The following is a 25,930-nucleotide window of genomic DNA, read 5'->3' as shown; positions in this document are numbered from 1 at the left end:
TGTTTTAAACCAATTTTCATGACTGATCGATCAATTTTCTGTTTTTAAGTAAATTTTCATAATTTTACTCATTTTTTAGTTTTTAAGTAAAAATAACTTACGCAAATAACCTCAAGTTTCGATTTTAAACCGTAAAAATTCAATCCTAAAAAAGCTCAATTTCCACAATACAAACAAACACAAATGTCCCCACCACTATTTCCGCCATATTGGAATTTTTGACCAGCAGCACCTTTTTTTTTCTGATCACGATTTTTAGAGAAACTCGAGCGAGCATATGATCAGGAGAGCAGAAACGCGATAAGGTAAGTTTTGGTTATTTTTGATAATTCTTTCCGTCATTCACCAATTGTCAAGAAAACTAAATTTGCTATTTCTGTGCTCCTGATAGAAAACCAAATTTTTACAGAAGTTTGAAAATCATTTTTCTTACTGCATGCAACCAGTAATGCAAAAGGATAATAAAAACAACTGTTGTTTCTCACAGCATTTTATTTATTTTTTTTTTATTTATCTTCACTTCAAGTTACATAATTATTGTACTTAAAACTACATAAAATGAAGTGGCGTCTAGGAAGAAAGTTCAAATAACATTTACGGTCTGACACAGCACAGCATTTTATTTTGTACTAAAATAATTGTTTACATTAATATAACAAATAAAATAGTAAATAAAAACAAATATTAATTTCTAGACCCTTTTAATTTGACGTATACAGTCAGGGACCTACTTCACTTGCACTGAAATGGGAGGCGTGTATCGCCACACGTGACCATTACCACCAATAGCAGGCACCCCACCCGAAATTATACTAGAATCAGGGGTGTAACACTGGATGTCGACCTTATACAGGCCGGGACTGAAAAAAACCACGTGACACCGATGGCTGACCGTGTTTTTCGGTTCAAGCACCGACAACAATTTCCTGCAACAAAACAGTTACAGACAAAAACCATTTTCAGTGTACGTTGTTACTTTGAAGCTCCCGAAACGGCCAGTCTGGTGTCCATCCGATAGTTTAGTGTGCCATTATTGTAGTCTTGATAAAACTGGACCGATAGAGTGACATCTTTGAGACAAGTTTGCAAACTGTTGGCCACCGACATTTGCAGTTCCACGCAATCTCCTGCTTCGCAGGACAAATCTTCGTGCAACTTGAACGTGTCTCCGTTGATTTTCACCTCTAAAGACAGTTTAGCACTGTTTGCGGGGAAATTTCAATTTTTACTCACCCCATTCTAAGGGTGACATGCGCACCACGTCTAACATACGACCGTTCAGGGTGATTCCTTTAAGGGACGCCACACCCGTCGAATCTGTACCGTTTAGCAGCCATTTTAGTTTGACCTGTTCGGCAATGTGTTCCGAACAAATTCGGTTTATTTCGCTCTGATCCGATTCCACGTACAAGTCTGAAATTGTATTAACTTTGTTTGGATTGGTCAATCGAGGATGAATCAAGAGCAAGACAGCAACAAAATTAAAAAAAGATACCAAATAGAAATGACACTTTTGACACTGATGGCAACATTTCTATTTTGTCAGCTGTCAAACGACCTTTTTCGTTTTCTCTGGGTTTTCCCTTCAAGAAATCAAAACGATTATTACATTTTGAAAGTCAAAGCAGAGAATAAGTTGTTTCTAAAGAAAAAACAAAAAAAGATACAAAATAGAACTGACAATTCATATTTAGGTTAGATTAGGTTATTTTGATCTATTTTTTAGTTTTTGGACCAATTTTCGTGATTTTGATAAATTTTCATAATTTTTTACTTTTTGAACCAATTTTCATGATTTTGATCAATTTTCATAATTTTGCTATTTTTTAGTTTTTGGACCAATTTTCGTGATTTTGATCAATTCTCATAATTTTGCTCATTTTTTAGTTTTTGAACCAATTTGAATCAAGAGCAAGACAGCAACAAAATAAAAAAAAAAAGATACAAAATAGAAATGACACTTTTGACACTGATGGCAATATTTCTATTTTGTCAGCTGTCAAACGACCTTTTTCGTTTTCTCTGGGTTTTCCCTTCAAGAAATCAAAACGATTATTACATTTTGAAAGTCAAAACAGAAAATAAGTCGTTTCTAACGAAAAAAACCAAAAAAAGATACAAAATAGAACTGACAATTCATATTTAGGTTAGGTTAGGTTATTTTAATCTATTTTTTAGTTTTTGGACCAATTTTCGTGATTTTGGTCAATTTTCATAATTTTGCTATTTTTTAGATTTTGGACCAATTTTCGTGATTTTGGTCAATTTTCATAATTTTGCTTATTTTTTAGATTTTGGACCAATTTTCGTGATTTTGATAAATTTTCATGATTTTGCTATTTTTTTTGTTTTTGGACCAATTTTCGTGATATTGATCAATTTTTATAATTTAGCTATTTTTTAGTTTTTGGACCGATTTTCGTAATTTTGATCAATTTTCATAATTTTGCTATTTTTTAATTTTTGGACCAATTTTCGTGATTTTGATCAATTTTCATAATTTTCCTATTTTTTAGTTTTTGAACCAATTTTCGTGATTTTGATCAATTTTCATAATTTTGCTCATTTTTTAGTTTTTGAACCAATTTTCGTGATTTTGATCAATTTTCATAAAATTGCAATTTTTTAGTTTTTGGGCCAATTTTCGTGATTTTGATCAATTTTCACCATTTTGTTATTTTTCAGTTTTTGGACCAATTTTCGTGATTTTGATCAATTTTCATAATTTTAATCAATTTTCTGTTTTTAAATAAATTTTCATAATTTTGCTCATTTTTTAGTTTTTGAACCAATTTTCGTGAATTTTGATCAATTTTCATAATTTTGCTATTTTTTAGTTTTTGGACCAATTTTCGTGATTTTGATCAATTTTCATAATTTTGTTATTTTTCAGTTTTTGGACCAATTTTCGTGATTTTGATCAATTTTCATAATTTTGCTATTTTTTAGTTTTTGGACCAATTTTCATGATTTTGATCAATTTTCATAATTTTAATCAATTTTCTGTTTTTAAATAAATTTTCATGATTTTGCTCATTTTTTAGTTTTTAAACCAATTTTTATGATTTTGATCATTTTTTACTTTTTGAACCAATTTTCGTGATTTTGATCAATTTTCATAATTTTGCTATTTTTTAGTTTTTGGACCAATATTCGTGATTTTGATCAATTTTCATAATTTTGCTATTTTTTAGTTTTTGAACCAATTTTCGTGATTTTGATCAATTTTCATAATATTGCAATTTTTTAGTTTTTGGGCCAATTTTCGTGATTTTGATCAATTTTCACCATTTTGTTATTTTTCAGTTTTTGGACCAATTTTCATGATTTTGATCAATTTTCATAATTTTAATCAATTTTCTGTTTTTAAATAAATTTTCATGATTTTGCTCATTTTTTAGTTTTTAAACCAATTTTTATGATTTTGATCATTTTTTACTTTTTGAACCAATTTTCATGATTTTGATCAATTTTCATAATTTTGCTATTTTTTTAGTTTTTGGACCAATTTTCGTGATTTTGATCAATTTTCACAATTTTGCTCATTTTTTAGTTTTTGAACCAATTTTCGTGATTTTGATCAATTTTTATAATTTTACTATTTTTTAGTTTTTGGGCCAATTTTCGTAATTTTGATCAATTTTCATCAAGAGCAAGACAGCAACAAAATAAAAAAAAAAGATACAAAATAGAACTGACAATCCATATTTAGGTTAGGTTAGGTTACACTAGAATTCAAAAATGAAATAAAAAATTCCATTTGAAAAAATAAAATTGACAGTCGTAACTTATTCTTGGGTCACTCTGTATACATGAATTTATTATCAAAAAAATCGCAATAAAAAATAAATATTGTCGCGTTTTCCCAGAAAACCAATCCCTGATTGTTGAAAATGTATTGTTGGGGTTTTAATGAAAAAAACTAAACATCTGGCAACGCGGCGCGTTAAACGTCAACGAGCAATCCAAGCAAACTGTGACTCATTTGTTTTACCTGGCAACTTTGATAGGGGACATCGATCAACTGGTACTGGTACTCGGCAACTTTCCTGTCCTTCGATGAGCATTCGTTTCGATGCGGCGTACTCCAGCTCCATTTCCTGGCAAGTCAAATTGGCAACGTCGAGCACCAAGTAAAACTGGGAATTACTGGGTTTTTTTAAAGTTTAAAACTGTCAACCAAATTAGGGTTGTTACTAACTTTTCCGCTGGCAGTACGTCCCAATTGGTCACGTGCAGTGACGGTATTAGTTCCACCACAAAAAATACGGTGCTACTTCGACAGTATTGGGATTGAAAGCCCGGACCTCCACTGTACCTAATTTTCAATTGGGATTCTATGGCAGACGAGGTGGGGGGCTGTTGGAACAGTGACGTTAAACCACCGGCCAAACTAGACTGACCGGAATTCGAAGAGCGGAAGCTACGTTTAAAATTAATTAAGTTTGGCAACATTGCCAAGTCAAATTTGACACTTACCTAGAATTGGTGAGTCGAATAAAGGACGAAGTCCCTGGCAGAGAGTTTGAAATACTGCTAAACATTCCACTGTTTAAATCTGGTGGAATACTGGGTGATACCGCCGAATTTGGGGCCAAAAAGTTAGCGCAAGCGTGTATTCTGCAACCATCAAATTAACTATTCATTTCTAACCTAAATCCCAGGAGAAGTGGCAGTGACGTCACATTGAAATTTACTCTTATGTCTTAGATTATTCCACCTACCTACGATCATATGATATGTCTACGGAATGTTTCAAATAATCAATTAATTTTTGGAAAAATGCACCGACATTTTCATGGCCAACTATTCTGACCGCCGCCATATTGGATTTAGTCAAGGAGCCATTTTAACTAATTTTGCCATGGAGAATATGAATCTAGTGTGCGTTGTGCTGTAACTGCCGCCATTTTGTCGTTGACAGTATTCAAAGACAGCTAAGTCAAAATTAATTAAATTGTCACTTATAAAGCAAATCATAAGTTGTTCAAATCAAAACAAAGTTTGTGTTCATCGGGTTATTTGCTTAGTTTAGTCGGTAAACCAGTCAATTTCCTTTAGTGAACGGTGAATTTCACCCCTGGAAAGTCCAGCAGTTGTAAACAAGCATTTTCCCACCTTTACAGTGCAGTGAAACAGTTTTTCCGAGTGGTTTAGTGTTTTTCTGGGTTGTTACACTAAAAAACTCATTTCCCAATGTTCTAGCATGTAAACAAACCCCTAATAACTAGGTTAGTTCAACCACACTAGCAAACCACTAAACTAACTCATTTTACACAGTTAAACCCCTAATTTGGCCAGTTTTTAGTGTTTCAAGGTAGTGTTTACATTTAAACAGTGCTGTCCTGGTTTTTTGCCACTAAAAACTGCATTTCCCCACACTGGGGGGTGTAAACGAACCCCTGATCACTCGGTTAGTTCAACCACACTCGGAAACCACTAAATTTATATATTTTCTGGTGTAATCTAACATTTTGAGAACCAAACCCAATCGAATTGAAATAACACAGAGCTGGAGCGATTCTCAAAATGTTCCTATACAGGGTGTAGCATCAGAAAATTGCACACTCACCCAGTGTGCTGGGTTAGTGACATATACAGGGTGTGTTGAATTAAAAATATTGTGGTACACCCTGTATATATTATAAAATATGTTTTTTTTTTAATACACTTTGTATGGTAAACATGCCCAATATTTGTATGATTTACTATATACAGGGTGATCAAAATGGGTTTAAGTTTATTTAATATTTTGAACCATCCTGAAACACTGTTTGACTGGCACTGATTAGAAACTGTTTCAAATTCTCTCTTTGACAATTGAAGAAAAACGCTGTCAAACTGAGTGGCGGCTGTCAAAATTGGATTTGTTTGTAAAATGTCAAAATATTTAAAGCGATTTTTCGTTAAGAAGTCTTGTGATTGTTTTTCTAGAGAAAATGTTTTCTCTAGAACTAGATCTTGAAGCTTCTAGAATCATCCAGAAACTTTTAAGACGATTCTAAAGCTTCCAGGACAGTTTGGAAGCTTTCAAAACCATTCTGAAGCTTCTAGGACGTTCTGGAAGTTTTTAGAATCGTTCAGAAGCTTTCACGACCTTCTAGAAGCTTTTAGAACCATCCTGGGGCTGCTAAGATCTTCTCGAAGCTTTCAGAATCATTCTGAAACTTCTAAGACGTTCTGGAAGCTTTTAGAACCATCCTGAAGCTGCTAAGATCTTCTGGAACCATCCTGAAACTGCTAGGGCCTTCTGGAAGCTTTTAAAATCATTCAGAAGCCTCTAAGACGTTCTAGAAGCTTTTAGAACAACCCTCGTGCTGCTAAAACCTTCTGGAAGCTTTTGGAATCATTCAGAAACTTCTAAGACGTTCTAGAAGCTTTTATAACCATCCTGGGGCTGCTAAGATCTTCTGGAAGCTTTCAGAATCATTTTGAAACTTCTAAGACGTTCTAGAAGCTTTTAAAACCATCCTGAAGCTTTCAGAACCATTTTGAAGCTTCAAAGACGTTCTGGAAGCTTTTAGAATCAATCAAAAGCTTCTAAGACGTTCTAGAAGCTTTTAAAACTATCCTGAAGCTTCTAAGACCTTCTGGAAGTTTTTAGAATCATTCAGAAGCTTTTAAAATGTTCTAGAAAATTTCAGAACCATCCTGGGGCTGCTAAGATCTTCTGGAAGCTTTTAGAATCATTCAGAAGCTTCTCAGACGTCCTAGAAGCTTTTAAAATCACTAAATTCAGAATAAAATTGTGTATTTGGTTGTGGAAAAATCCAATATGGCGTCCATAACAAAAAAGTTGATAATGACTGCCGACAGACGAAACGTCGGACGGCAAATATGAAACCGTCATCGTACAGCTGATGAAAAGTGGCAATAAAAATGTTTTTTCGGTTTTGGGATATCTCTGCAAATAAGGTTAGAAATTAAAAAAAGCAAAAAATCAAAATTTCAGTTTTTTTCGGATATCTTCGGAAGTATTCGGAAAATCGAAGTTTTTTTTGTTTGAGCTTAAGCTTTCTGTCATGGTTTCGGAGATGACCTTAAAATGATGGCAATTTTGACAGTTTTTAGGGCGTGGCACCCTTAAAATATCATATTTTGACCAATAATACTCCAGGTCATATTTATACCGTTAACCCAAAACTAAACGTCAAAAATTTTCCGAAAAAATCCTTAAAAAAAATGTCACAAATTCAGTTTTTTATTTTTCCAGGTCAAACGGTGCGCTGTACAGAAAAATGTCATATTTAGTAAAAGTTGCCTACCATTGGGGTGTACACGGGGTAAAAAATTTCACACCCCTAACTCGAACCGGTTTCGAGATATTAATGAAAATATCCAAAAAAACAATAATTACAGTTTGACGCCCTCTAGCGGAAAAACGGTTCAACTTAGCCTGATCCGGTCAACATCACGTGTTCATTAGCTTTCTTTTGTCATTATGGTGTGTCTACACCGAATATTTCAAATAAGCGAGTTCGGAAGAATTTTTTGGAAAATTGCACAAACCTGAAAATGAATTTTTCTGTCTGCGTGGATTACTGGCTATTAATATGGTTATAGTACGGTAAATTTTGAAAAATAATTGTAGTTGTAATATGAAAATTAAACAAACACAAATTTGCAACTACACAAAACCAAAAAATAAATCAAAAATTCAAATTACAGTAGCAACTTTTCTAGAAAACTGTCACCAAACGTCAAGAAAACAAAATTAATAATTTTTAATGGCGTCGCGCACAGAATTGCGTTCAGAAATATGTCACGTGACACCACTTCGTTTTTTCAATATGTTAATCAGATGGCTAGGCGAGAATAAATGACGTGACATTTCCATCTCGCTCAGTTCACATTTAATTCAAAAAGAAGGACAACTATTACGTCACTGCCACAAGCCCTTGAGACTTACACACTTACCTCACATGAAACGAACGCGTTTGTTCCGGCATCAAGGGCAACAACGAGCGAACTTCCTCGGGATCGACGACAAAAAATTCACTTTGCAACGTCGCATCCATGCCGCTACTCATCGTCACTTCAAGCATTTCGATTGGTATTTGGCCGGTGTTGGTCAGCGTGACGGTGCACCGGGCACTTTCGCCGTGATACAAACTCAAACTGGCCGACGTCACGATGTTTTCGTCGTGGAAATTGGAAAAGGACGCGCTTTGCGGCAGCGAAGTGGCAACCTGCGCAACAAAAACTGTCAAAACGGATCCGGACGCGTGCGCCCAGCGTCACAACGTACCTGCATAATTGGAAGGCTTGGTATCACGTCGACTTTGAAGTAAGGCGGGAAATTGTTGGTCATGTACTTCAATCTGCAATTTGACTTGATTCCTAATGCGTGAGTGCTGTACCCTTAAATAAACCATAAAAAAAGTGTGTAAACAACACAGTCATGTGATAACTGTCAAAGGTTTTATCAAGTCGACTGGTGGTAAACTGGCGCAGCCTACTTGATTTGGGCTCCATCAAGCGTGCTGAGCAAATTTGACAGTTGACCGCCGATTTCGTACACCAAAATGCCTTTTTGCATAGAAAATACTTTGAAATGCCTTTAAAATACCTCAGAATGCTTCTATTATTGCTCAAAATCATTTAAGTGCCTTAAAACTGTCTAAAATGTCTCAAATTGCCTTGAAATACATCGAAATGGCTGTTAAGTTATTTAAACTGCCTTCAAATGTTTACACATTTGTGAGTGTTTTTCCAAATTTTACCCAAAAGCTTAAAATTCATATTTTTAAAAGTCACGTGACAGTTTTTAGGTTAGGTTAGGTGACAACGTAAAGGGTTTTTCCAAATTTTTGACGGCCGAAAGTTTAAAATTGATTTTTTGACTGTTTTTCCAAATTCTGACAAAAAATGTTTTGTTTGCACTGTTGCCTAAAATTAGGGGTTATATTTTGACGTTTGCACGAATCTACTAACTGTCAACAGTGTTAAAATTGTAAGAACTACGTCACGTGACTTGATAATTCAATTTTCGAGCTTGCAACATCAGTTGGCAGTCTCGAATACGTCAAAACGCAGTTTAAACTTTGGAAAATGGTAAATTAAATTTAGACTATTTTGGACGTTTGTAAAAGCTGAAATTGCAAGAGACACACCGCGTGACTTTGATTATGCAATTTGAAAGCTTGCAACCCTGCAAAAGCCAGTTGACACCTGGCAAAACCGTCACGTGGCTTTTAAAATATTGTTTATACGTTGAAAGTTTGGTAAATTAAATTAAGACAGTTGTAATTGTAAAATAGACGTTACGTGACGTTAATAATACAATTTTGAGCTTGCAACACTGTCTAAGCCAAATGACACCTGTCAAAAACCGTCAAAGTTTTTATCAAGTCGACTGGTGGTAAACTGTCGCAGCCTACTTGATTTAGGCTCCATCGAGCGTGCTGAGCAAATTTGACAGTTGAGATCAAAATGTCCTACACGAAGGGAAGAAAGCCGATTTCGTACACCAAAATGCCTTTTTGCAAACAAAATGCTTTTAAAAAACGTCAGAATGCTTCTATTATAGCTCAAAATCATTTAAGTGCCTTAAAACTGTCTAAAATGCCTCAAATTTCGTTGAAATACATCGAAATGCCTGTTAAGTTACTTAAACTGTCTTCAAATGTTTACATATTTGTGGTATTTGTGAGTGTTTTTCCAAATTTTACACAAAAGATTCATATTTTTAAAAGTCACGTGACAGTTTTTAGGTTAGGTTAGGTGACAACGTAAAGGGTTTTTCCAAATTTTTGACGGCCGAAAGTTTAAAATTGATTTTTTGACTGTTTTTCCAAATTCTGACAAAAAATGTTTTGTTTGCACAGTTGCCTAAAATTAGGGGTTTTTGAAGTTTGCACGAATCTACTAACTGTCAACAGTGTTAAAATTGTAAGAACTACGTCACGTGACTTGATAATTCAATTTTTGAGCTTGCAACACTGTCTAAGTCAAATGACACCTGTCAAGATCAGTCACGTGACCTTAGAAGGTTTAAGGTGAAAAAAATGATAAATTGTTGTAATAATTTGTAATAAATATTGTTTCAACTTCAATGTAAATAATGCAAACCTACCAGTGATCTCCAACTCTCCACTTTCTCTAGCCCATCCGGTCAAATTGACTGAAGTTACCGTATCTGGTAGAAGTACCACCGTTTCCGGTACAGACTCAAAAACCACACCGGAAGTTAACAGTCGCATATTAGACACTTTCAGCTCAAATGGTAGGGGATTAACCAGTTTCACTCCGATTTCGCACGCCTCATTTTCAACCCACAAAAATCCTGTAAAAACCAGCACAATTACAACAAAACCCCCATCAAAACTTCTTCCTCATACCCATTTTCGAATCGCTTTTATCCTTATTCCGGTCCAAGCTGCCAAAATGAATGGGAGTGAACAAGAACGGTCCGGTGTCCTCCTTCTCGGCCTCGATCAGTTTCGGTCGCAAATGCGCCCTCAAATCGCGCAAAACAAACGAACCACACCGCGGTATGTCAGTCAAATTGGCAGGTGGTACCACCACCCCGGAATCCAGTACTAGCGGTACCGGAGAACCCTCGCACTGGACCGATAAACTTTGCAGTTGAATGGCCAGTTCTTTCTGTTCCTGGCGGGTCAAGTGCGGCCACATCGTTTGTAGCAGAAACGTCATGTGACGTGTGGCCAATGCCGAGTAACTGGCACGTTTGGCCGCCACTATAAGATCCTAAAATTATCATTTTTTTTAATGTTGTCACACCTGATTATGATACAACAACCTGTAAAATTTGAATTTGTAAAGTTGGCCAACCCTGATCAGATTCCAGCATTTCTATCGGGTCTAAAATTAATTTGTGGCCTGGGAGGCTTTGTAGCATTAACGTGTAACATTTACTCCAGTTCGGATTTGAGTTTTGAGGAGAAACGTACCTAAAAATTGTTTGTTTGACATAAGGGAGAAAAACAAATACAAACCAATTGCTGCAGACAAAGATGGCTTGTGTATGTGACACAGGTTAAAATTTGACTCATTTGAGTCATTTTGGAAGTGCCAGAGCCCTTTATTACTACTGATGATGTCTTAAAAACTGCCAGAGGCTTCTAAATGTGTCTTAAACCAACTGCAATTTTTTTAAAATTGCCAGAAGCCTCTAGAGACGTCTTGGAAGTGCCAGAGGCCTTTACAAGTGTCTTAGACCTTCCATACATTTTCTAAAATTGCCAGAAGCCTCTAGAGACATCTTGGAAGTGCCAGAGACCTCTATACAACGGAGAATCAATCAAAAACCGCCAGAGGCTTCTAAAAGTGTCTTAAACCAACTGCATTTTTTCTAAAATTGCCAGAAGCCTCTAGAGACATATTGGATGTAGTAGAAGCCTCTACAAATTTTCTAAAATTGCCAGAAATTTCTATAGTTAGTCATGTGACCAGGCCATCTTTGTCTAAACCCTTGATCTGTCTTTCTTATTACCTGGTGGCGGCAAGTCGTAAACAAAACGCTGCTTTGCGATTAAACCCAATTTGAGTGTACAAATGGGCCAAAGTTTCGAAACGTTGTATTTTCTCTTGTTCGGATAAAGCCAAATTGATGTAAACTACGTTCTGTAAAAAACTGGCGGCCTGCAAGGGATGGCTCTGTTCCACTGCTATTCGTGCCGCTTTAAAACTGGCCTCGGTCTCCACAATTCCTGCATTCTGATATTTACTGTAATGAATTATAGCTTCCCTGTAACGTTTGGAAATGTCTTCGCCATTCAGCTGATTTGGTAAGGATTTTTTGATTGTGGAGTTATTTGTGGGCTCTGGAGCTGGTCGTTTTGGCGATCCTTCCGGTAAACTGCCGATTCTGTGGAATCCACAGTTTCTTTGCAAGTTTGGGTATAAAACTAGAGCGGAAGCGGCACTGAGACCTTCATACGCCGCCCCTAACCACAACCAATCGTTGATTCCCTTCAAAATCTCCACGGCATTTGTATAGTACTGCAAACTGTCACCAATTAAACCAGCTTGCAGACAAAGATCTCCTAAATGTTTAGTCATGCGTCCAGTGCATCTTTTTTTGTTTTGTCTAGATTCCATGTCCAAACCAACGAAATCTTTCTTTTCAAAGGGGGCAAACAGCAGAGACACCCGTTCCAGCTTTTCTCTGGACCGTTCAAGCCGTTTGGACTCCAACACCCAAAACAGCGAGTTTACAAACTCTGTTATTTGATTCTCTAGGTCTGTACAGGGTGAAGCTTCATCGTAAAACAACGCTCGCGTTTTAAAGTTACTGGGTGTGGTGAACTTTTCTATGTTGCTCGACTCGTCACTAGCCTCCGAACTACCGCTAGACAAGTCAGTGGGAGACTCCACTTCTTTGGCAGGACCAAATAGTACGCAACGCGAATCAAACAGTGTAGCATTGTATTTTACTTTCAGACTCTCATGCACCCTGCATACTTCATTTAATTCCACCTGAGTGTCGTATTTTCCCAGCGACACTAACCCAATCAGTCTTCGGTGGGTCTGAAAGTCGCCCCAATCGTTATTTTCCACTGGGTACTCTTTAACATAGCGCAGGTAAATGGTTCTGATCAGTCCCGCTGAGTCTGTTATTTTTACGTCACTCAGTTTAGCAATTCGTTCGTAGAATTTGCAGAACGTTTTCGGTTTCAATTGGGATCCAATGTGTTTGACTAGGATTAGTAAAGCGGCGTGATCCTGGGAGATTTGATCATAGTCTGGATGAGACATGTTGGGCTCAGTGGTGTTAGTAGAAAGAATGTAACTTACAGAAGAACGCATTTGAAGCTCAGTTCCAACTTGGACTAATACACATTATTTTAATCGTAATTATTACCCACTTTTACTTAAAAATTATAAATTAACAACAACCACTAAAAACTAGAAGAGAAACAGCTGACTTCATAAACAACAACATTTGGGTCATGTGACTCGAGTATAACAAAAAGCACACAAGGTCACGTGTATGACAGTGGCCAGACAATTTGACAGATGACATCAGTGATTGGGTTGGGTTAACAATTTGATCTTTTTTATCTCTATTATTATTCATTTTCCTGACTCTTATCAAAATGGTAGGTATATTTCCAATTTAAATATTGCCTCTACCGCTAATTTCACTATTTAAACTGTCTGATTCTTTACAGGCAAATTACAGTGAAGAACAGTTGGCTGGTAAGTGAGAAATTAGGTTAGATTGCTCCTCCTACTTGCTTTTGTATGTTTTTTTGTTTTCTGGTGATACACCAAAATTGTGACGTTTTTCTATGATTCAAAGCCAGGCAAATCACCACTTTAGTCATCCCTTTAAGGTTGGTATACGACAAAAAGGCCTGTGATCCTTTTAAACCCACAATGTCCCTATTTATATGGACTTTCCAAAGTGGGGGGCAACGACTTTTTTACCAAATATGGTATTAAATTTGCACTGGTTTTTAAGGAGGTGAATCACTTTTCTTAAATCAGTTGATAAAAGTAATCCAATCTGCTATCATGTATTTATATGAGCCACCCACTAAACTAAGCTTATCTTCTGTAGAAGGTTGTTTCAAGTGTTTTGTGTGTTGAATTTTATGGTTTAATGTAAATTGCAGAATTCCAGGAGGCTTTCCAGCTGTTTGATAATCGGGGCGATGGCAAAATCCATGTGGCCCAAATTGGGGACGCGCTCAGAGCGCTCGGACAAAACCCCACCGAATCTGATGTGAAAAAGTACACGCACCAATACAAACCAGACGAAAGGGTGTCCTTTGAAGTGTTCTTGCCCATTTACCAGGTATGTAGTTTGGTTTTACTGAAGGGTTTCATGTTGAAATGACGTTGTTGTAGCAAATTTCAAAAACCAGAAGCGCCGACACTGCAGAGGATTTCATTGAGGGGCTGCGTCACTTTGACAAGGACGGCAACGGTTACATTAGTGCTGCAGAGCTACGCCATCTATTGACCACTTTGGGGGAGAAATTGACAGACGATGAGGTATGTCAACTGTCACTTTTTTTCCAAGGGAATGGTGTGATTTAAACATTTTTACACAGGTAGGGGAACTGTTGCAAGGCCAAGAAGATTCCCAAGGTAATGTAAATTACGAGGAATTCGTGAAACTGGTGATGTCAGGTTAAATCTTATTGCATACATTGTTTATAAATTAATTATTATGTTGTAATCAAAGATAACCCTTAATCCGCACTCGAACATTTTCTGCATTTAAAAGCCGTTTATGTAAGTCGCAACATTTTGCCATTCCAATTTTTTATCTCTTGTTTAATTAAGGCATTAAAAAGGAAAATAAAATTATATCGTCAAGAAATCAAGGTTGTTTTATATCATATGTTTTAACGAACACATTCTCTCTGTACAGATTAGAAGAAACAACTTGTTCCAATTAAAATTTGCTGACCCTTGCCATTTACTGTGGTATTTGTTGTGAAAGTCCTTTACTGCGGTATTAAGTTAACATGACCGAGCGAGTTAAAGTGTATTTGGGGCACGTTATACACTGCCCTGAAAAATTTAAATTAGATTGCCTGGAAAATGGATTTGTGGCAGTTAAAGGCAAACAGGTAATTATACACAAATATAATATTATACATATACATACATTAAAAGTTAATTAAAAGTGCCAGAAGCCTCTAACAATTTTCAAAAATATTTCAAAGCTATCAGAAGAGTCTAAATGTTATTTGAAAGTACCAGAAGCCTCTGAGAGTAATTTTAAAAGTAATAAAGGTCTCTGATTGTTTCCAAGTGTCTGTCAAAGCTGTCAGAAGTCTAAAAGTTATTTCAAAGTGCCCGAATTCGGTGCGAGACATTTTGAAAGTGTCAGAGGCCTCTGAAAGTCTCCAAATGTGTGTCAAAGCTGTCAAATGTCGCTGAAAGTGCCAGAGGCGTCTAAGAACCATTTTAAAACTGCCAGAGGCCTGTGACTGATTTCAAGTGTCTTTCAAGCTGCCAGATGCCTCTAAAAGTTAATTTGAACATGCCAGAAGTCTGTAAGAGTCATATTAATACTAGCAGAAGCCTCTGACCGTTGTCAAAGCTGTCAGAGGAGTCTAAATGTTATTTGAAAGTGCCGGAAGCCTCTGAGGTTCATTTTTAAAGTATCAGACACCTCTAAAAGTCTCCAAATGTCTGTCAAAGCTGTCAGAAGCCTCTAAGCTCTGTTGTTTCCGTCAGAGCTGTCAGGTAGTGTCAAAAACCGCTAAAAGTCAAAGTGCCAAAGTCTCTGGCCCTTAGAAATCTCAATTTACAAATTGTTGTGGTGCAAATCTTTGAGTCCTCCTCACTACACCGTTAAAACTTAAATTATATAAAAAAACAAACAAAATCAGAATGACGTCACAGCTGATAAATTTACAAGGTTGCCAAGGTGCCTGGAAAAATGTAACCTTTCAAGAATTTAGAAAGATTATTTTAGAAATAGTCGAGGTTAATTTTGAAAAAAAAAAAATTTTCACTTTCTTGACAATTCTAGTTTTTAATTTTTTTAAGTCAAACGACGCGTGGTACCAAAAACGTGTATAGAAGGTAAAAGTTGCATCCCATCGAGCATGCATTTGTGGTAAAAACTTCAGACCTCTAACCTGAAACGTTCCTGAGATATTGATCAAAAACCGCAAAAAACGAATCAACTTTTTTTTCTCAGATAGTTTCAATTGGAAATTGCCAAAACTTGCCGGAAGAACTGCAGCGACTTGAATCTGAGTACAGCGTAGAATGTGTCCAGTTGAAAAAAACCCAAATTTTGATTCCTGGTTTAGTGGACACTCATATTCACGGTCCTCAGTATCCAAACGCTGGTTTGGGTTACGACCATACTTTACTGGACTGGTTGACCACGTACACGTTCAAACTTGAGAAAGAGTACCGAAACTTGGATTTTGCCCGCAAGGTTTTCGATCTTTTAGTCGTAAGATTTAACGTGTGTGTGATATGTTATTTTCAATGACTGAAAAAAAATTATTAAAAGCGAAAAACGCTTGATCACGGTACCACCACTGCATGTTACTTTGGTTCGTTGTACACCGATGCCAGTTTGGAACTGGTCGATTCGGTTATCAGACACGGTCAGAGGGCGCTGGTGGGCAAAGTCAACATGACCAAATCACCTTTCGAGGATTATGTAGAGGACGAGAAAACGTCACTGAGTAGTACCGAGGCGTTTATAGCAGGTGTCGCTGCTCGACAGGTGTACACAATCAAAACGTCACTCTCTTACCTTTTATTAATTCTGCGTGTTGCAGTCCGATTTGGTACAGCCCGTCATTACACCCAGATTTGCCCTCAGCACTGACATTCCACATATGAAAGCCTTGGCAGCCGTCGCTAGAAAGGAGAATTTACGCATTCAGGTATTATTTACTGAATGACAGTAGCGCTCATCACGTGACCGTTTCAACTGTCAAATTAGACTCACATTTCGGAAAACGTGGATGAGGTGCGTATCGTTGAAGAAACCTACCGGATGTCCTACGCGAAAGTATACGACGAATCTGGGATATTAACGGACAAAGTCAGTCCATAACAGAGTGTGTATACCATTTGTACTAAACTAGGTTAAGTAGACCGTTTTAGCTCATGGAGTCCATTTAACTGATGAGGATTTGAAGATTATAGCAGCGAGGGGATCTTCAGTAGCGCATTGTCCAGCTTCGAACACGTGCCTAAAATCGGGAATATGCGATTTACGTCGTTTGTTTCGACATGGGATTAAAGTGGGACTGGGTTCAGGTTGGTTACTATACTCACCTTGTCTTGGTTCTAATTATGAAATCAATTCAGACATCTCAGGAGGACCAACACCTTCAATAAGGGAGGTAATGAAGTCGGCTCTGGACGCTTCCATTCACCTCTCCTTTGCTAATGACAGTTACCAGCCCTTAAAGTACGACGAAGTGTTCTATTTAGCCACTTTGGGAGGTGCTGAAGGTTAGTTTGGTCCAGGGTACACAGAGAGAACACTGATGACATTCCATTAATGTCAGTTCTAGCCTTGGACGAGAAAATCGGAAACTTTGAGGTTGGCAAAGAGTTCGATGCTCTTGTAGTGGATATTGGTGTTCTGGAAGGGCCTACAGACTATATCCAACAGTATCCCGACTTGCAACCGATCGAATTGTTACAAAAATTCATTTATTGCGGTGACGATCGGAATGTTATTGCAGTTTTTGTGGCTGGCGTCGAAGTAAAAAAACTGATTAATTGATAATATACATTATAGAGTCTTTTAAAACTATAAAAAGATAATATTAAAAATGTTCCCAGCGCCATTTTGTGTTTTTATTTGACAATTGACATTGTGGTGATGTGTCATCTGATCAACATATTTTAAAAAGGTACCGGTGTCACGTGACTGAAACGACCGTCGTGCACCGACAATCTGAACGCAACTCTATCTGTCATAGTAAGTTTGAGGTTAGGATTAATTACAAAGTAAACAAACACACTAAACTGAAAGTAATGGTTGTAAAAGTTCAACTGCTCCTATTTGCTCGCGCCAAAGAAATAGCTGGTCTACAACAAGACACTTTAATCGTTCCAGAATTTATTAAAACCGCGGACTTGTTGGTGCTTATAATCAACCGTTACTCGCTGCAGCCTTTGCAAAATCACATTTTACTGGCACTGAACCAAGTGTTGTGTGACCAGGAACAACAGCTCAGTTTGCAAGAAGGTGACGAAGTGGCAGTTATCCCCCCTTTGAGTGGTGGTTAAGACATGGCCAACTTAATTACATTCCACACTGAAAAACTGGACATAGCAAAAATCAGTGAGCTGGCCATTTTACCATCATGCGGGGCTGTTAGTATGTTTTTGGGGACCACTCGGGACGAGTTTGAGGGCAAAGAGGTTGTCCGGCTAGAGTATGAAGCTTATGAGACAATGGGTGTGAAAGTTTTAGAAGGAATTTGCGCGGACATCCGTTCTCAATGGCCTAGTGTTGGGAATATTGTTGTACAACACCGGTTAGCCCGTAAAAAACTATGTCAACTCTTATTTTAATTTTTAAAAAAATTACAGCTTAGGAGAAGTCCCTGTTACTGAAAGTGGGGTAGCTATTGCAATTTCAGCCCCACACAGAGAGGAAGCCATCAAAGCCACAGAGTTTTGCATCAATAAGCTCAAAGAAGCAGTCCCTATATGGAAGAAAGAGGTCTACGCAAACGATCAGTCCAACTGGAAGGAAAACCAAGAATGTCAGTGGTCACATGACCGTTTATAACGCAAACATGTTTGCAGTCATGTGACTGTCCAGAAAAATGTTGTTGTTTTATTTCAGTTGAAACCCAGTCAAAACGCAAAAGGGTTAGATTTGAGGTTGTGCAGGAAGTCCAACTAGACTACATCCCCCCACATTTAATACAAATTAAAGCTTCAAAAGAAGAGTTGGAACGGCGCATTACTAAATTCATTGAGAGGAAAAGGGAGGAGATTAATGCACAAAACAAACTAGAATTTTTTTCATGGTAACTTATTATTTCCCTAGTGTTGATACAAATCTGATAATTTACTGTAGTGGGGCTTCCGAGTTTAGTTGCGCCCGCGTTGACTCCACCGTAAGGAAGAAAAAGGGCTCTAAAAGTCACTTGCAAGGTCCTTACATTAATTAAACCTTACAAACATAAAAGAAGACAATTTTAGTTGAACGTGTCTTGAACAGTTACCAACATCGGGATCAGAAAGACTCAAACTACATGAGAAAGTACATTCCCAGGAACGGAATCGAAGAACGACTGCACTGTCTGGAGTCTCAGTTGTGTATGGAAAAACCGGTGGCAAAAAATATTTACGACAAACTCAAAAATTTGGAAGATCGTCTGCTTTTTTTGGAAAGTGTTTCACCCGAGTACGTCCAGTTTTGGGTGAGTTCTTTGGCAAAGAGTTTCAGTGGGTAATATGTGGGTGGTTTAGGACCAAACGGGTTTGGGTAATAAACCGGCGAAAAAGAAAATCTTCCTTAAAAGTGAAATTGACGAGATGATTGCCGAAATTGAAAAAAAGTGTTCCAGCCCAGTATAGTTTGTGGTTAAGTACTGATTTCCAGTGTTGCCAAGTTGAAATAATGACGGTAGAGTAATCAGTAAAAAAAAACGGTAGAACAAAACAAATTCATTCATTTTACATTATTATACAGGGTGTCTGTATAATATCATTGATTCTTGCTAGAAAACTTCAAAAATACAGAATTTTCATTAATAATTGTTTTTTAAGTTTTTAAATCCTGATTTTTACAGCTTTTGAGCATGGTTTGACAAATTTGACGTTAGTGACAGTTGTCACGTGATTCCAGAAGATTATTTAGCTGTTAAATCACAGAAAATCGTCTTGTTTCGAAAACTGTGTTAAAATGTAATTCTTGCAAATTCTAGTAAAATTTTGACAATTGTGACACTAGTGACACACATCACGTGGTTTAGAGAATAATTTGGAGTAAGAAATGACTGTTTTAAGCGCATTTTTAGAATCCTTATTAAATTTCCTATTCAATAAACTGAAAAAGTATATAAAAAGTTGCTCAACAAACATAATAGCAACAGCGTAATTAAAAATGGTAGAAAAAACATGAAAACGGTAGAAGAACCACAAAAACGGTAGACCTGACAACATTGCTGATTTCTTCCCCTTTTCCCCATTGTTACAGTTCATTAAGCAACTCTTGAGTATTAAAATTAACTGCAAGTGGTTCCTCCTGTTTTACCTCTGTCAAAATTGCGTCATCCTTTTCATTTTCAGACTCATCATCACTGTCACTAACAGGCGGTGATGGGGATTCAATTTTTGAAGTACTGGGTTGCGGTGACTCTCTACCATTATCAGAAGCAAAACGTTTTACGGCCGGTGCGTCACTGTCAACTTGTTGAATGTTTTCGGTTTTAGGGGCTTTTTCAATTCTGCTCTTTGCCGGTGGGGGATTAACGGTCGGTCTACCTGCTCTAAATGCAGTTAAAAGCTCGTTCAAATGCTGAATTTGAAGTTTTTTCTCATTTAAAATCCCCACAAACTTATTGTAAATGGTTAACTCCTCCTCTTCTCTGCGTTTCACAAACTCATCCATCTTTTCCTTTAGCTCTTCACGTTCTGCAGGATTCAACCACTTACTATATTATATTGTAAACTTAGTGTAAACTCACCCTGCTGTAGTACAGCATACTCTTCTTTCACCCTTTTCAATTCACTGGCGTTTTGGTTGAATTCATCTAATTTGGTGTAAACAGTGTCATTGAAGTCAAGCTGAAATCATCCATCATTTTTTTTGTTTTTTAAGCAAAAATAGTGGTATACCTGCTGCATGGTGGTGTGGAAGAGCACCTCTTTCATTTGATTTGTTAAGGTAGTGCGTACCGTAAACTCTCCATTAGCAAAATTCAGTTCTTCATTCCGCTTTAATGGAGGCCGAAAGTACTTTTGCAAGTTATTATAGTAACTTTCAAACTCCTGGTTTTTAGCAAAAGTGGTTAATTCCGCCTTATCCACCTGGAAAAAGGTTTCAACCCTGAAAGTTCAGTAGTACAAGGGTACTGGAAGACTAACCATAGTTTCCCAAGCAGTGTTGTTGTCCAGCACTGTTAGTTTTAAACAATCGTCCTTAAACTCGGATATTACACGAAGTAATTTGTGTTCACTGATATTTTTGTAATATGTTGCCATTAAAACACTGAAAATAAATGCATATAAAGTAAACAGTAATAAAATTCAAATTCAGTTTAGTTAGGTTATGTTGAGGGTTGACGTTTATAAGGCAATTAACCAGCCAAACAGGGAAAGAAAACTAAAACATACACAAATCTAGAATGTATTTAAGGACCAAAAATTTGAGTTTCCGCCTCTTCTTTCAGCCTAGCCACATCATTTTTCAGGTCTTCTATATGTTTTGTCTTAAGAAAAATATTATTTTTAAGCATCAACAACTCCTGTGACAGCGCAACGTCGCGTTCTGCCGCCATTTCCACTTTTTTCTCCAAGGATTTCATTTTCTTATCCTGTTTTTCTGCCACAAAAAATTACGGTCACACTTAGTCCTAAAAGGCTTTAAAAGCTCACCTCCCAGTAAAGTGACTTGAACTGAATTGGCCCAAGTCGAGTTGCACTCATGCAGTATTTGTTCTTGACAATTAAAATCCTTTACATCTTTCAGTGTTTGTATTGGGGTGTTATGCAGGTCTTGGTCGTCCTCATCGCTTGATGTATCATCACAATCAGGCTCGTTTACTGTGCACAAAGCCTGTAGTTTCTCGTCCTTGATGGGCAAATCTTTGCAGCGTTGCCGCAACACCCGAATTGTATTAATCAAGGTGTTGATCCGTTTTCTGGTCACCAGGGTTTTCTGATTCAATCCTTTCAAGTATTTACGGTCGGTGGTTTTAAAAAGTTTTTCCCTCCTGCAAACCATTTTTAAGGTTATGTGCTACTAACAGAATTTGCGGGCCTACTTTGCTGAAATATACTTCTACAGGACTGGAAATTATGGAGTTTTAAGTTGATTTAGGTAAATGCAAATCTAAAAATACCTTGAATCATCCTCTTCAAATTGTATTTGTATGGTTTCATCTCCGGATGTTTCGAGCTCCTCATTTTCGGACGCTGTTGCATTATTTAAACTCTCTTCATCCATATTGTTTTAAAAACTGTATTTATTACGTTAATAATAAAAAGTAGTAAAAGCACTGAAGATAAACAGTTCATAAATGTAAACAATAAAGTTAGGTTAGAGTACATCAAAGACACGCCAACTTGTCATCTGACATCCAGTCACGTGACCCTCTTTTATTAACTAAACCATAGTCACGTGATACTTCGTATATCTCACTCCTTTTTTTTCTTATTCCAATTTATAGGTTAGATTGTTGTTTTGTTTACATTTTGAATTTTTCTCTTTTAAATGTAATAAGATTAGTGGTGTTTGTAAATGTAGCTTAAAGGGATTATTTATTTTGAATTATTTTACTCTAAAACTCTAAACACGTATAGAACGTACACTTTACATAGAGACTCTCAATCACAATTTACAGTTTCAAAGTCATCCTCTTGGAGTAACTCCTGACTGGGCCAATATTCGGGCATTTGCATGAATTTGGTAACGAAATAATCGCGCAATTTCCAGGGACTGTATCGAAACAAAAAGTGATAGACTTTGTACCGTAACGGTTCGTGTTTGTACACGTCGTCCGGATATTTATCCAGCAACGCGTTTTCGAACGTTTCGTACAGTTTGTCGTCCTCAATTTTGTGCGGTTCCGGGGGTGGCGTGATAAACGACAAATAAATATTGTAACGCTTAAAATAGTCGCTGTAAAAACGGTGCTGTTCCTCGGTAAAGTTGTCATGCATTTCCTGCACGTTTTGCAATTGATGACTCATTATGTTGCTTCCAGTAATAAAACTACCTGAAATTAAATCCCTGAGTGATTTAATAAAAAAAAAAACCAACAGTATTAACCTGGTATAAAGGTTGAAACGTGCACTCCATATTTGGCCATTTCCACTCTAAAACCATCACTCCATGCTGATAAGGCAGCTTTAGTAGCTCCATAAACTGACAGTCCAGGCAAATTTGCCAGAGCACAATGACTTGACACAGTAATCACTCTCCCTACAACATTTTATTAAACTAGTTTTGAAGTACTTCTGCATATTGAGTTATACCTTTGTGCTGTCTTAACAAACAACAAAATGCATTAGTCAACTTAAAGGTCCCCAGTAAGTTCACTTCAATTTGTTGTTTCATTAATTTCTCAGTTTGCCACTCAAATTCCCCAAAAACCATCACTCCAGCATTATTTATTAAGGCATGAAAACCTAAAACAACACACACTCACCATACTGTTTAAATAAATGTACTAAAAACTTACTGTAGTCTGGATTCTTGCTAAAATAATGTTCCATGGTTTGTACAGCATTTTTAATGCTAGAACTGTCAGTAATATCAAGTTGGATTTGAATAATATAACCTCCGTAGAGGTGTTTAATTTCTTTGGAACCTTTTGAGTCTAAGCTTAAAAATGTTGCAATCACTGTAAACCCACACTCTGCAGTGTGTTGAGCTAGGGAGAACCCCAAACCTAATAAACTAAACACTTACACCCAAATTAAAACAATTTAACAGTTTACCTGTGTCACAACCGGTAATGATAACAACCTTCTTTTTCCCTGGTTGAATTTGGGGTTTTTCGCGGCTGAATGCAAAAGCCAAACTAGCCGCCGTCAATCCGATCACAGATAAACACTTTACAGTCTGATGGGTGCGAAATCCGTGCTGTACTAGTACTAACATACCAAATATTCCAGCACCAACAGCAGTGTACAGTTCATTGAGTATTTCAAAGCAAACAGTAGCTGATTTGGATAGGGCCCCCATTTTAATTTAACTTGTACTGGGTTTTGCAGTGTGTACTACGCATTTCTGGTTCAAGAATTTGACTGGGATAATATTTAAATTTTACATAATACAGGTCCTAAATAAATTGAATTTTAAATTGTCTGGTTTCTACTGTAAATTTAAAATTTTAAACTAAATTGTAATTTTTGATTTTTTTTGTTGTTAATGTGATTAATGTCAGTTTGGTTCTGTCGGCTGTCAGTTTTTTTATCAAGCAGGTCACATGATGCCACTTAGGTAATACTGCCGGTGGGTCACGTGGGTAATAAAAATAGAAGTAATGATAACAAACATAACCTCAACAAAGTTGATTATTTAATATTTGTGATTTTCTTGTTTTAATTTTAAACATTTTTAGGCTTAAAACATGTCCAAGGCGGCTGCAAGACTAAAATCAGCAAAAAACGCGGTCGTCGATAAAGTGGTGCACGGTAAATTACGTACTAACATACCGGCGGGGATGGCAGCGGCAGGGCCCCCTTTAGGTCCCATGCTAGGGCAGGTACAGTACCACAAAACATTTCAAACTACTTGAAATAGAAAACCAGTGAATTTAGAGGGGTGTGAACATAGCGGCGTTCTGTAAAGAGTTCAATGAGAAAACCAAAGACATCAAGGAGGGCATACCCTTACCCACCCGGATGACCGTGAACCCCGATAGAACATTCAATTTGGTGACACACAAGCCTCCAGCGGTGCATTTTCTCAAACAGGCCGCCGGCATACAGAGATGTGCAATGCATGGCCAAGGTATAACACTATTCGCTTGATGGTAGTTTTGTAGCTGGTTTTTTGGGTATTAAATTTGCAGAAATAGCTGGAAAAGTTACATTGAAACACATCTATGAAATTGCTAAAATCAAGTCTGAGGATCCACCATTGCAGGTGTACAATCTGGAGGAAATCTGTAAATTAGTGATTGCAACAGCCAAGTAATTAATAACTTTGAGTAAAAAACTGGTTTATATAGGTTAGGGTTGGTTGCAGGTCCTGTGGCATTGAAGTAGTGAGGGAGTTGGATGCCAAAGAGTATGGAGAGTTTCTGAAGGAAAGGGCTGAAATAGTGGAGCAACAGAAAAAAGAGCTGCAAGAGAAGAAGGAGGCCAAATTGTTAAGATCCGGTTGAATTGATTAGTTTGTGTAGTAATAAAGTTTTTATTATTGGATTTTTGTTGTTTGTTGATTAGGAAACTGTTAAAGTTGCAGTTAAAGCTAGCTAGATGGCGCTACTTTGACTGCATTAATATAAACTTTTTTCTCTGTCTTTACAGGCACAGTTTAAAGTTTAAACCTCCTGATTGCTTGGCTGCCACTTTTGGACTTAAGCTGTGCAGTTTAATAATCAGCTTAAAATTTGATATAAACAGGGGAATGTTTGCGAAAAGGATTAAGAAGAAGGAACTTTACTAAGAAGTCCAATTTGCTCTAATCATGATTAACTGCTTGATTCCAGTGAGGAGTAACCTCAATTTAAGCAGTATTGTTCACCGGGCGATTCGCTCCAACCCCCTTTAGGGGTACACTCCACTGGCTTGTCCAAACAAATGTGCTGATCAATCAAATACCCTCCCCCACTCCTAACCTTAATAAACTACATTTTAGGGGTAAAAATAAAAATTGATTTAGCAAAATTACTATTAAAAATAAAAGAAGACACTGAAATAGAAACCAAAAACATTCATTCATCTTTTCGGGGGGTTGAACACAATACCAGTCCCATTTTTCTACCCACCCTCTGTGTGTGTTTACAGTCCCGATTGTGTTTCTCCGGTAGCATTATGAATGAATAATAAGGTTGCACGGATGAGTGAGGATGCCCCGTGGCTAAAACCGCCCTTTATACAACTGTTTTGGGATCATTACACAACTAGTCAATAAAACGGTCCGATGCACACGAGTACTGATAAGTTACCGTGCCTAAAACGGGGTCTGATTTACGGTTTGCTGGTGAATTTTGCTTTTAATCCAACCCTGTAGATATACAAAGATTCCAAACTTTCAGTGTGAAAGGGTTGGAAGACGTTCCCCCCCACCATCCACCCAAAAAAAGGGCGGGAATTCATAATTAATTTTGTTTTTGTGCTCGAATCTTCCTTCCTTGGAAAGTTTCCATTTTAAAGTTGCCGAAAGGGCTGCGCAAACAATAAGACGAATCTCTCGCGAGCGCGCTTCCTTAATTAATAAACTTCTCCCACCCACTAATGAAAGAAATAATTAATTTCCCTGCTGTCTGATATAATTTGAGAGGATTCCGCGCCCTGTTCGGGGTAATACCATTATATCGTATAAAAGTCAAACGCATTTGTGCTGGGGATGTTAACAGGGTGGGTAGGCCAGGTGTCAAAAAAAGAACCGTCCCGAATAAAAGCCGGAATCGCCCTACGCCCAGAAAATTTAAAGGGATTACGCAAAATGTTCGATTTTAAATTGATTGTCCCTTTTAAGGGAGCTTTACTGTTCTATTAAGATCCTACATAATAATAAATCAAACGTTTTTATAGTCACTTTAAAAGCACCCGTGTAAACCTACACTATTGTGAATATGATGGGACAGAACAGTCCCTTCTG

At 37.1% G+C, this 25,930-nt stretch overlaps 9 protein-coding genes across 13 annotated transcripts; 5 read left to right on the top strand and 4 right to left on the bottom strand.

The window, feature by feature from the left end:
* Positions 1-593: 593 nt before the first annotated feature.
* On the bottom strand, positions 594-12,910 carry brun (trafficking protein particle complex subunit brun). Its single transcript, XM_081992630.1, has 12 exons — positions 11,456-12,910; positions 10,763-10,913; positions 10,341-10,710; positions 10,076-10,285; positions 8,249-8,361; positions 7,918-8,189; positions 4,480-4,620; positions 4,202-4,423; positions 3,995-4,149; positions 1,234-1,413; positions 977-1,184; positions 594-926 (listed from the first exon to the last, which is right to left on the bottom strand). The coding sequence occupies exons 1-12, from the start codon at positions 12,769-12,771 to the stop codon at positions 728-730; spliced, it is 3,537 nt and encodes a 1,178-aa protein (XP_081848756.1). The 5' UTR covers positions 12,772-12,910; the 3' UTR covers positions 594-727.
* A 27-nt stretch (positions 12,911-12,937) lies between these two features.
* Positions 12,938-14,296, top strand: Mlc-c (Myosin light chain cytoplasmic). 2 transcript variants are annotated; one of them, XM_081992645.1, is made up of 5 exons: positions 12,938-13,064; positions 13,137-13,164; positions 13,584-13,765; positions 13,819-13,965; positions 14,025-14,296. In XM_081992645.1, exons 1-5 carry the CDS (start codon positions 13,062-13,064, stop codon positions 14,106-14,108), a joined length of 444 nt encoding a protein of 147 aa, XP_081848771.1. In that variant the 5' UTR covers positions 12,938-13,061; the 3' UTR covers positions 14,109-14,296. The 2 variants fall into 2 exon arrangements, with proteins under 2 accessions (XP_081848771.1, XP_081848770.1); XM_081992644.1 differs by lacking the exons at positions 12,938-13,064; positions 13,137-13,164 and adding an exon at positions 13,375-13,531.
* A 112-nt stretch (positions 14,297-14,408) lies between these two features.
* On the top strand, positions 14,409-17,255 carry DhpD (guanine deaminase). Its single transcript, XM_081992635.1, has 8 exons — positions 14,409-14,549; positions 15,632-15,895; positions 15,956-16,174; positions 16,230-16,337; positions 16,397-16,498; positions 16,551-16,716; positions 16,768-16,914; positions 16,971-17,255. The coding sequence occupies exons 1-8, from the start codon at positions 14,445-14,447 to the stop codon at positions 17,189-17,191; spliced, it is 1,332 nt and encodes a 443-aa protein (XP_081848761.1). The 5' UTR covers positions 14,409-14,444; the 3' UTR covers positions 17,192-17,255.
* Positions 17,256-17,407: 152 nt separating this feature from the next.
* Positions 17,408-17,845, top strand: Mocs2A (Molybdenum cofactor synthesis 2A). Its single transcript, XM_081992648.1, has one exon. It carries the CDS (start codon positions 17,446-17,448, stop codon positions 17,698-17,700), a length of 255 nt encoding a protein of 84 aa, XP_081848774.1. The 5' UTR covers positions 17,408-17,445; the 3' UTR covers positions 17,701-17,845.
* On the top strand, positions 17,704-19,672 carry Mocs2B (Molybdenum cofactor synthesis 2B). Of its 2 annotated transcripts, XR_014180491.1 has the most exons (7): positions 17,704-17,951; positions 18,007-18,182; positions 18,266-18,452; positions 18,503-18,579; positions 18,628-18,848; positions 18,898-19,066; positions 19,565-19,672. XR_014180491.1 is itself a non-coding variant. In XM_081992638.1 (6 exons), the coding sequence occupies exons 1-6, from the start codon at positions 17,704-17,706 to the stop codon at positions 19,003-19,005; spliced, it is 1,017 nt and encodes a 338-aa protein (XP_081848764.1). In that variant the 3' UTR covers positions 19,006-19,185. The 2 variants fall into 2 exon arrangements, 1 of the variants encoding a protein (XP_081848764.1); XM_081992638.1 differs by lacking the exon at positions 19,565-19,672 and having other exon boundaries at positions 18,898-19,185.
* Positions 19,083-20,905, bottom strand: LOC145737810 (uncharacterized). Its single transcript, XM_081992639.1, has 5 exons — positions 20,767-20,905; positions 20,518-20,641; positions 20,269-20,460; positions 20,118-20,217; positions 19,083-20,064 (listed from the first exon to the last, which is right to left on the bottom strand). The coding sequence occupies exons 2-5, from the start codon at positions 20,632-20,634 to the stop codon at positions 19,622-19,624; spliced, it is 852 nt and encodes a 283-aa protein (XP_081848765.1). The 5' UTR covers positions 20,635-20,641; positions 20,767-20,905; the 3' UTR covers positions 19,083-19,621.
* On the bottom strand, positions 20,764-21,750 carry LOC145737811 (uncharacterized). Its single transcript, XM_081992640.1, has 3 exons — positions 21,495-21,750; positions 21,028-21,365; positions 20,764-20,974 (listed from the first exon to the last, which is right to left on the bottom strand). Exons 1-3 carry the CDS (start codon positions 21,596-21,598, stop codon positions 20,784-20,786), a joined length of 633 nt encoding a protein of 210 aa, XP_081848766.1. The 5' UTR covers positions 21,599-21,750; the 3' UTR covers positions 20,764-20,783.
* Positions 21,454-24,528, top strand: mRpL11 (mitochondrial ribosomal protein L11). 3 transcript variants are annotated; one of them, XM_081992643.1, is made up of 5 exons: positions 21,454-21,472; positions 23,721-23,864; positions 23,920-24,112; positions 24,174-24,294; positions 24,350-24,528. In XM_081992643.1, the coding sequence occupies exons 2-5, from the start codon at positions 23,730-23,732 to the stop codon at positions 24,486-24,488; spliced, it is 588 nt and encodes a 195-aa protein (XP_081848769.1). In that variant the 5' UTR covers positions 21,454-21,472; positions 23,721-23,729; the 3' UTR covers positions 24,489-24,528. The 3 variants fall into 3 exon arrangements, with proteins under 3 accessions (XP_081848769.1, XP_081848768.1, XP_081848767.1); XM_081992642.1 differs by lacking the exon at positions 21,454-21,472 and adding an exon at positions 22,158-22,297; XM_081992641.1 differs by lacking the exon at positions 21,454-21,472 and adding an exon at positions 23,579-23,668.
* On the bottom strand, positions 21,896-23,499 carry sro (SDR family oxidoreductase shroud). The gene is made up of 5 exons (XM_081992636.1): positions 23,095-23,499; positions 22,836-23,045; positions 22,630-22,782; positions 22,424-22,576; positions 21,896-22,370 (listed from the first exon to the last, which is right to left on the bottom strand). Exons 1-5 carry the CDS (start codon positions 23,339-23,341, stop codon positions 21,979-21,981), a joined length of 1,155 nt encoding a protein of 384 aa, XP_081848762.1. The 5' UTR covers positions 23,342-23,499; the 3' UTR covers positions 21,896-21,978.
* Positions 24,529-25,930: the final 1,402 nt, after the last annotated feature.

Source organism: Ips typographus, linkage group LG14 (genome assembly GCF_016097725.1).
Source record: "Ips typographus isolate SLU linkage group LG14, UJ_Ityp_2.0, whole genome shotgun sequence".
Classification (NCBI taxonomy): domain Eukaryota; kingdom Metazoa; phylum Arthropoda; class Insecta; order Coleoptera; family Curculionidae; genus Ips; species Ips typographus.
The sequence above is the reverse complement of the archived record's forward strand: the minus strand, read 5'-3'. Positions and strand labels throughout refer to the sequence as shown.

Bases quoted from the DNA above. Each gene is read 5' to 3' on its own strand.
- brun (XM_081992630.1), bottom strand. From the start codon at position 12,771: ATGCGTTCTTCTGTAAGTTACATTCTTTCTACTAACACCACTGAGCCC. The intron at 4,621-7,917 runs GTAAGTGTGTAA...TGATGGTTGCAG, and splicing joins ACGCGTTCGTTTCATGTGAG to AATACACGCTTGCGCTAACT. The intron at 927-976 runs GTAACAACGTAC...GTTTTGTTGCAG, and splicing joins GCCGTTTCGGGAGCTTCAAA to GAAATTGTTGTCGGTGCTTG.
- Mlc-c (XM_081992644.1), top strand. From the start codon at position 13,483: ATGTATTTATATGAGCCACCCACTAAACTAAGCTTATCTTCTGTAGAA. The intron at 13,532-13,583 runs GTTGTTTCAAGT...TGTAAATTGCAG, and splicing joins AAGCTTATCTTCTGTAGAAG to AATTCCAGGAGGCTTTCCAG. The intron at 13,966-14,024 runs GTATGTCAACTG...ATTTTTACACAG, and splicing joins AGAAATTGACAGACGATGAG to GTAGGGGAACTGTTGCAAGG.
- DhpD (XM_081992635.1), top strand. From the start codon at position 14,445: ATGACCGAGCGAGTTAAAGTGTATTTGGGGCACGTTATACACTGCCCT. The intron at 14,550-15,631 runs GTAATTATACAC...TTTTTTTCTCAG, and splicing joins TGGCAGTTAAAGGCAAACAG to ATAGTTTCAATTGGAAATTG. The intron at 15,896-15,955 runs GTAAGATTTAAC...AATTATTAAAAG, and splicing joins AGGTTTTCGATCTTTTAGTC to CGAAAAACGCTTGATCACGG.
- Mocs2A (XM_081992648.1), top strand. From the start codon at position 17,446: ATGGTTGTAAAAGTTCAACTGCTCCTATTTGCTCGCGCCAAAGAAATA.
- Mocs2B (XM_081992638.1), top strand. From the start codon at position 17,704: ATGGCCAACTTAATTACATTCCACACTGAAAAACTGGACATAGCAAAA. The intron at 18,453-18,502 runs GTAACTTATTAT...AATTTACTGTAG, and splicing joins AAACTAGAATTTTTTTCATG to TGGGGCTTCCGAGTTTAGTT. The intron at 18,849-18,897 runs GTGAGTTCTTTG...TGGGTGGTTTAG, and splicing joins CCGAGTACGTCCAGTTTTGG to GACCAAACGGGTTTGGGTAA.
- LOC145737810 (XM_081992639.1), bottom strand. From the start codon at position 20,634: ATGGCAACATATTACAAAAATATCAGTGAACACAAATTACTTCGTGTA. The intron at 20,461-20,517 runs GTTAGTCTTCCA...ACCTTTTTCCAG, and splicing joins ACACTGCTTGGGAAACTATG to GTGGATAAGGCGGAATTAAC. The intron at 20,065-20,117 runs GTGAGTTTACAC...TGAATCCTGCAG, and splicing joins GTATGCTGTACTACAGCAGG to AACGTGAAGAGCTAAAGGAA.
- LOC145737811 (XM_081992640.1), bottom strand. From the start codon at position 21,598: ATGGATGAAGAGAGTTTAAATAATGCAACAGCGTCCGAAAATGAGGAG. The intron at 21,366-21,494 runs GTATTTTTAGAT...AATGGTTTGCAG, and splicing joins TTTGAAGAGGATGATTCAAG to GAGGGAAAAACTTTTTAAAA. The intron at 20,975-21,027 runs GTGAGCTTTTAA...TTTTTGTGGCAG, and splicing joins TCAAGTCACTTTACTGGGAG to AAAAACAGGATAAGAAAATG.
- sro (XM_081992636.1), bottom strand. From the start codon at position 23,341: ATGGGGGCCCTATCCAAATCAGCTACTGTTTGCTTTGAAATACTCAAT. The intron at 23,046-23,094 runs GTAAACTGTTAA...TTAGTTTATTAG, and splicing joins CATTACCGGTTGTGACACAG to GTTTGGGGTTCTCCCTAGCT. The intron at 22,783-22,835 runs GTAAGTTTTTAG...GTGTTGTTTTAG, and splicing joins TAGCAAGAATCCAGACTACA to GTTTTCATGCCTTAATAAAT.
- mRpL11 (XM_081992643.1), top strand. From the start codon at position 23,730: ATGTCCAAGGCGGCTGCAAGACTAAAATCAGCAAAAAACGCGGTCGTC. The intron at 23,865-23,919 runs GTACAGTACCAC...CAGTGAATTTAG, and splicing joins TAGGTCCCATGCTAGGGCAG to AGGGGTGTGAACATAGCGGC. The intron at 24,295-24,349 runs GTAATTAATAAC...GGTTGGTTGCAG, and splicing joins TTAGTGATTGCAACAGCCAA to GTCCTGTGGCATTGAAGTAG.